The sequence below is a fragment of the Miscanthus floridulus genome, chromosome 7, assembly GCF_019320115.1.
Source record: "Miscanthus floridulus cultivar M001 chromosome 7, ASM1932011v1, whole genome shotgun sequence".
Taxonomy (NCBI): Eukaryota; Viridiplantae; Streptophyta; class Magnoliopsida; order Poales; family Poaceae; genus Miscanthus; species Miscanthus floridulus.
This window is the reverse complement of record NC_089586.1, coordinates 71,611,259-71,618,977: the sequence shown is the minus strand read 5'-3', so window position 1 is coordinate 71,618,977 and position 7,719 is coordinate 71,611,259. Positions and strand designations below refer to the sequence as shown.

At 43.4% G+C, this 7,719-nt stretch overlaps 1 protein-coding gene across 1 annotated transcript; it reads right to left on the bottom strand.

Annotated features, from left to right (window-relative positions):
• Positions 1-4,108: 4,108 nt before the first annotated feature.
• On the bottom strand, positions 4,109-7,307 carry LOC136463408 (cytochrome b-c1 complex subunit Rieske, mitochondrial-like). The gene is made up of 2 exons (XM_066462408.1): positions 6,960-7,307; positions 4,109-5,040 (listed from the first exon to the last, which is right to left on the bottom strand). Exons 1-2 carry the CDS (start codon positions 7,135-7,137, stop codon positions 4,397-4,399), a joined length of 822 nt encoding a protein of 273 aa, XP_066318505.1. The 5' UTR covers positions 7,138-7,307; the 3' UTR covers positions 4,109-4,396.
• Positions 7,308-7,719: the final 412 nt, after the last annotated feature.

Below are 7,719 nucleotides of genomic sequence, written 5' to 3'. Positions count from 1 at the left end.
TCCTGCATGTGAATACTCTTGGCTAAGAAACGGCTAATGAACGCCAAAAAAAAACAGCTAATGAACGGAGGAATATCCTCCATATAAATCAAGTACACAGAAAGCTGACGGATAAATTGTAAAGCAAGCCAATCATGTAGCTATATTAAGACGAACATGGTAATTAGGTATATCTAGAATGTTAAAGAGGGAAAAAGGTTGCAACATAACATAGGTCTAGGAAGTTCAATTTCGACAAACCACTCAAGCATGATCGAATCATACCAAATTAATGATGTTGTGCATCTTTCTGCCATACTATGTTTCTCTTGGTCCTTGTCATCTCTTTTTGACAGATTCAGAATTTATGGGCTAACTGCCTGTCTCTGTCCTACAACTGCCTTTAATTGTAGACACATAATGGTGCAGGCATCACTAGCCTTGGTTTGTTGCAGCAGAAATTGTCAATGGCATTACTCTGCAAGCAGTGCAGGCAGGCAGGTATGGTTGGCTAAACTACAACAATCATCAACCGCGGAGCACTGGAGGAGAAGCAAAAGGCTATTCTGATGGTAGCTTTATATTTGTCATTAATGTTTTTTTTTTTTACCGTGGAGATTATATGCCTCACAAAAATACACTCAGAAATGATCCACGGACCAGTTAAGGGGCCAGTACAGAACTGGCGCCAATTTGATCTTTTTTGTTAGGAGGGGGCACAATGTTGTTGAAAGATCGAATTTTGCATATGATGGCACCTATGGCAACCGCATATCTGTAGTAATAAGGGATGCCGACTGGAAGGAAGCAAAAGGAAAAGTTTTAAGAATCTGCCGGTGAACTGCATTCGAACACCCAATTCAGCAAGTCCCCAAGCTCGCTGACGATTCCACCAGACCAAAGCTGAGCTATTCTACAACTAAAAATCACAACCCCCGATCAATCCATCCATAGGATAAATGTACAACTAATCACAACCCACGATTAATCCATCCATAGGATAAATGAAAAAAAAGTGTTTCCTACGAGGGAAGTCGGGAGCGCCAGACAGAGCGAGAAGGGAGTCACCTGCGATTGCGCTCGGTGTTCCGACGAGCCACCCCGCCGGCCACCTCTGCCCCCGTAGCTGCGGAGACCCGCGGCGGCGAGAGGACACAGGAGAGGGAAGCGACCGCAAGGAGGAGGACCGCGGTGGGGCGCCACACCCACCTCGCCCGCGTCATGGCCGCCACTCCCAACAACCAACCCGGTGAAGAGATTCAGCGCGAGATGGTGGGAGGCAAGAGAGAGATGCGCAGAAGCTTCTCGGAGAAATGATCAGCGGAGAGTGGAAGAGAAGATAGAGATGCCTTGGGATGGGAGAAGAACGAGCCAAACCCAAACGGGGGTTTGTTAGTTGCTTGTGAGGATAAATTTGCACAGAGGAGGGAAGGATTGGGAATGGTCGAATGGGTCATGCAAGGTTATGGAAGCACGGGAAACACCATCGACCATTGTGAGCAAAGGCTATATTTATTGTTTAGCAATTAGCAGATTGTATTTTGATTCTTGATGTGGAAAAGGTCAAACTAATTGGTAGTACTATGGTAGGTAAGCACCTTGATTTGTGCTGAATTTGTTTACCGGTGATTGGTCCTAGACTCTAGGACAAAAGGGTGTTATGGCTTGCTCGGTCAGCTTGGGTGTTTGGTTTTAACCGACGGTTCGGTTCGGTTCGGTTTTTTTTCGGTTTTTCTAAAATTTCGGTTTTTAGAAAACGACCCCTATCGGTTTGCTAAAATTCTAAAAACTGATCATTTTGGTTCGGTTTTTCGGTTAAAACCGAATAAACCGATGCAAGAAAACATCAGACAGGATTTAGAACTGACAACACAGCACAGTATATTATTTGAAGACTCAAGACTGTTACAAACTTAACAATTCAATGCTCAAATCAAATATTACAAATTTGCAGTTCATTTTTTATAATAAAACCACAGTACTCCATCAGTTTTGATAAACAACAGGAAAAAAACAGGGTTCGGTTCGGTTTTCTCGGAACTTCGGTTCGGTATTGCATAGAAACCGAAACCGAACCGAAGCCGAACACCGAACTTCACAGAACTGGAAACCGAAACCGAACCGAAAAACCGAACTACCGACTATTCAGTTCGGTTTCGGTTCGGTTCGGTTCGATGTTCGGTTTTCGGTTCAGTGAACGAGCTTGTGTAAAAAGCAACTCTCTGTAATTTGTCAATATGTCGAGGTTGAATCACTAAGCAAATCATTTTTTTTCGAGTAAAGAGCTGCGCGTGCTTCCTTCTCTCTTGGATTCTTCATTTGAAGAGCAGACCGTGTTGCCCTCGCTTGTCTGGCAGGTTCACAAATCTTTGATCTTTCGTTGGTGAGGAAATCGAAATCACCAATGTTAGGTGAATGCGCAATATATATTGCTCCCAACTAACCTGATCAACTACTAATCAGGGTCAGGGAACCTACTCGATGCACTCGTCGTGTCCTACTACTATCATGTCAGCGAGTTCCCATCAAATCTGCTTCCAACGTGTACTTGGAAACACAACATTAATTGCTGGGTAGCAAAGTCGCCCAACCAAGATCCGAATAAAAAGGGGCACGCGAATGAGACGTCCCGCAATTGCGCAAATTGGCAGCTTCACTCTACCTTGGAGAAAGATAGGCCCCCCATCTGGAATTCACTTGAACTCTTGCGGTTATTGTTGCTGTTTTTTCGTGAAACAAAAAACACACTATGGAATTGTCATGGCTTCACTGTTGCGGAGCTTCCAAACCAAAGCTAAGGCCCCGTTTGAACCCATGGTATAAAGTTTAGCGACTAAACTTTATATCACTTGCGACTAAACTTTATATCACTTTTCGCTCTTAAGGCTTGAAACAGGAGGTCTAAAATGTTGTCTAAAGTTTAGACCCTGTCACGGAACTGTGGACTACAAAAGTGATCTAAGTTTTGTCTTTAATTTCAATCACTAACTTTAGACTAGATAATCCAGACAAGCCCTGACCCATCCTGTTACCCTCCTGCAGCGAACTGGGTCTCGACTCATCGAGAAAAATATGGCGGTGCAGGATCCGAGACCCATCAGTTGAGTTGTGGGCGGGCATGGGCACAACGCTATGTACGCATATTGCGCACATCCGGTCTCGTCTGGAGACGGTTTAGTAGGTCCGGCACGGCAGGGACTAGCCCCTACAACTTTCTGGCCTCTTGATCCACCAAATTGGCAAACATCACAAAGCTCTGCTCAGTTCCATTTGAAAAAAATAATTATCATAGGAGTATAGTTTTCTTTCTCAAATTTCAAAATAAAATTCTTATCCCCTGAACTCTCAGAAACCATTTAAAGTACCTACTCCGGTTAGTTATTTTAAAGATGGTTTCAATCTTTGTAACCAACAACAACAACCTGTCAGTCCCAAGCAAATTGGGGTAAGCAATGGTTTCAATCTTTGTAGTTAAATAAAATTAGGTAAATGTCTTATAGTTTTTAAACCCCAAAAAATATCTCCCAGATTCTAAAAATTCTGAAAAAAAAAATCATTAGGATACCAAAAATAAATAAATATTTAGAACTCATGAAAATATCTTTAGAATCTTCTCGAAACATACATCTAGCTCTAGGAAAAATATCTAGAAAGATCTTTAAAAAAATCCCAAAACATTCTAATCAATTTCTAATTTGTTTTGAAAACTTTCCACAACATGAATGCATTGAACATTTATGCATGTTGCATTCACGCTTGATGCATCTCATATTTTGTCGTGTAAAGTTTTTTAAACATGATCAGATATCAATTATAATGATTATGGAATGCTTCATATTTTTCTAAATATTTTTTTCATTTTCTTAGAGCTAAGGCCCCATTCGGCTTACCCCATATTCGGCTTGTTTTTTCAGCCAGAACAGTGCTTTTCTCTCACAACAATTCAGTCAGAACAGTGTTTTTCAGCCAGTTTTAGCCAAGATTCAGACCAGCGAACAAGACCTAAATATAATCATTCCCATTCTACTATAAATACTTAATCTCGATTCTCTGGTGATTTATCGTTTTCACACGACTATATATCATGACGGCTTAAAGGACACAACGTCCTTTTCTTCCAACCAAGTAATACAATACAAGAGTTGCTAACAGATGGGATAAAAAAATGGACTGTACCAGCTAAATGTGTTACATAATCAATCCCTCTTGAGATCAGAAAAAAAACAGAACCAAACTTGACAACAATTAACAGTATCCTTTAAGTAGCAGCAGGTTATTCATTACTGTCAGGTGCTAGCAACAACACTGCACTCAGATAACAGTCCACCAAAGGTATACCCTAAACCAGGCAAGAGAAAAGGTAAAGTTGTCGATCAACGCAAACGACAGGGCCATAGGAACAGCACTAACAGAAATCTCAGCCGATGAGAAGCTTGTTCTCTTCCAAGAAGCTGTATGTCGGCACTTCCAGGTTGAAGGGTGCCGGGCCCTTGCGGATCCTACCAGAGATGTCATAGTGCGAGCCGTGGCACGGGCAGAACCAGCCACCAAAGTCTCCTGCATTGGGGAGCGGGATGCAGCCCAGGTGTGTGCAGACCCCAATGACGACCAGCCATTCGGGGTTCTTGACACGCTCTGCATCCTGCTCTGGGTGGCGGAGGGACGCGACATCGACACTGTTGGCCAACTTGATATCATCCTCTGTCCTCCGCCTGATGAAGACCGGCTTGCCACGCCACTTCACAGTTACCGTGGTGCCAGGCTCAATGCTTGAGAGGTCAACCTCAAGTGAGGCAAGTGCGAGAACATCCTTACTTGCTGACATGCTCAGGACGAATTTCAAGATGAGAAGTCGCAGCAAAGATGCGTAAATGAACCTCCCACCACTCAGCACAAAGTAGGCAAATGCACGCTTGCTGGGGTCCCCAGGCAGGTAGCGCTCATGGTTATACTCATCATACATGATTTTTCCAGTTGGATTCTTCACAGCTGCCACAGTTGCTGGGAGCTCAGCTAAGCCCACATCCTGGTTCCTTGGAACAAGAGTTTCCGCTGAAAACCCTGCATGGGAGAGTCATTACATCTTATCATTAGAACAATAAAAGCAGTACCAGAAGAATAATAGCACTATAATGTCAGAATTAACATTAAAATAGCACACAAAGAACTGTTAATGGAGGACCAACGAGTCAGCAGGCCAGTTATTCATAGCAGCAGAGTAGACTAAAGCTAAAGCTTTCACAAGTGTCAGAAAATTACAAAAAAGGAGCCATTTTTCATAGTTAATTTGACGTTTTCTTGTGCCAAGTGTTAAACTTTTACTGTTGCCGATTCTGTGTACTTGTCACTGCTCACTAGCTACATGTTATATGGACTAACAGTTTTCAATTTCTTTTATTTTGCGTCTAGTCGATAAAGTATTCTATATAGGGAGAAGCATGGCATGCTTCTACCCATTCCGTTAACATCTAAAGTATCATTTTTGCCAAAACTTAACAGTTATGTATTAACAAGCTTGTTCAACGATCAACATATCATAAAATAGATCAAAATTTGTGATTTGTGAAACCTATAACGTGAATGATCTGTGCATTGAGAAAATAGAATGATGAGAGTGCTCAACAAGTGAACTACACATCTGCCAACTAACGATTTATGAAATTCCTTTTGCAGTAAACCACAAGTTAGGTTACCCAGAATCATTGTCTAGATCACACAACAGAAAGAAATGGGTTCATGTTGGAACTATCAATTTGGTTATATAGACCAAAAGATCTAAGTGTGTGAGAAAAAAAAAGAACAGTTTCTAAGCTTAACAGGTTTCCAATGGTTAAAGATTTATGCTGACTAGTGGAGAGAATCAAATAAAAGCAGACAAGAACTATCTCACATGCAGTAGTGTAGCAATGGGATAATTTGAAACAACACTTGCCAAATTTAAATGCACACTAGTTTACCAACAAATCGGCCATGATAGCAGTAACAATACAAGTAGATAATCCTACAAGATATATGAAAAAACAGTTAATTTACAGGAATTGATAACCATGAAAGCACATGTTTGCCTATATTTGAGCATGATGGTCTTCTGCCCTTAAAACTTTCAGTTATTTTATAACGACACAATCTAACATGACAATTAGGTAACATTTGTACTCAATTGCCTTAGCAACTTCTTCAGACGAAATTAATCTGAAAATGTTAGCTAGAAATTAGACTGACCATTCCAGTAGAAGAAACTAAATAACTCAAGAACACATTAAAAGAACAGATTTTCTTCAATGATTTTTGAGATGTCAAGCAATACAGCCTCAGCTTGCAAGATAGACATAATCAGCGGAAACAGTTGCATTTGAGATTGTCTTATAAAGCCAAATTAAGGTTGGACTTATCACCAAGTCAACCAAGATACCATGAGAAAATAACTGTTGGTTATAATTTTGTTATTAATTGGACTCCGCTATATCACAACAATATGTTGTTTGCATGTCGATAATAGCACTAACAGCATCACTAGAGTTAGGACTAACTAGAGAACAACAATTATCTTGCAGAAAACAACTGCAAATTCTGGCACATGTTACCAGTCATGTTTCATAATTCAGACCAAGCAAACCAAAAGTCATGTTCTTCCATTCCATATACCATCCAGTCCCAACAGATATGACCGAAAACAGAAAAATGAAACTGCTTCACGCTAAATGAATGAACCATAACGATCGTAACCAGGGAGTTCTAAGGCGCGATCTAAGATTACATCAAGTATGCAGGCGGGGATACACAGATCAACGAGCACCCTAAGAGCACATAAGCAAACCGGACCCAGACCGAGATCAGATACCGTGGATCGAACAGCCGTAACTACCGCGAGCTCCGGAACCCTAGGATCGGGGACAGGATAGCATCCCGCCCGAATCTAGCCGTCAATCAACGGGAGAGCAGATCGGAGCGAGGATGAGAAGACCGACCGCAGCACATACCTCTGGCGGCGGCGAAGAAGGGAGAGTCGATGGCGAAACGCGCCCTGCGGTCGCGTGTGTCGTCGTCGTCGCGGCCGGATAGTGTACCGGCGAGAGGGCCCCGGGTGCCGGCGGCGGCGGCGGCGGCGGGGTGCCAGGCGAGAGCGGACGAGAGGCGCCTGCCCGCGACCCTGAGCATGGTGGATGGAGAGGGGACCAGAGCTCGCTGCGGTCGCTCGCTTCTCGCCGGGTCCGGCCTCCGAGGATCGGGCGTTTGGTGGGGGAGATCGATTCGGGGCCTCAGGGAGGACGGAGGAGACGCGGAGGCAGGGGCCGCGTGCTTGTAGCTGACGAGGAATCTGATTGGGAGTAAAAAAATTGGGAAAATTGGCTCCGTTAAGGCCCCGATCGTCTGGTCGAAACTTGACTGAATTAGCTTCTAGCTGATTTTTTTTTGAGAGACGGTATATTTAGATACGTACCATTAAAAGAATAAATTTGTACTATCTCTACAACTAAAAAATTCCTATGGTCAACATCTACCTGGCAGGACGATAAGTCGTGTGACCCCGTGTCTACCCGGCACAGAATCACCGTAGGAAAAAAAAAAAACCACACCGACGTGTGGGCCCTTCTACGCTCCGCCCGGCGTCATCTCGCCTTCCACGCGCAAGCGCTCCATCCGGCCCCAAATCAACACACTCTCCTCGCAACCCCATCACGATTCACGAGCAGCCCTCTCGCTCCACCCTCGCGCGCCGCCCGCGCCATCGAAGGGCGC

Bases quoted from the DNA above. Each gene is read 5' to 3' on its own strand.
- LOC136463408 (XM_066462408.1), bottom strand. From the start codon at position 7,137: ATGCTCAGGGTCGCGGGCAGGCGCCTCTCGTCCGCTCTCGCCTGGCAC. The intron at 5,041-6,959 runs GTATGTGCTGCG...TCTCCCATGCAG, and splicing joins CTTCTTCGCCGCCGCCAGAG to GGTTTTCAGCGGAAACTCTT.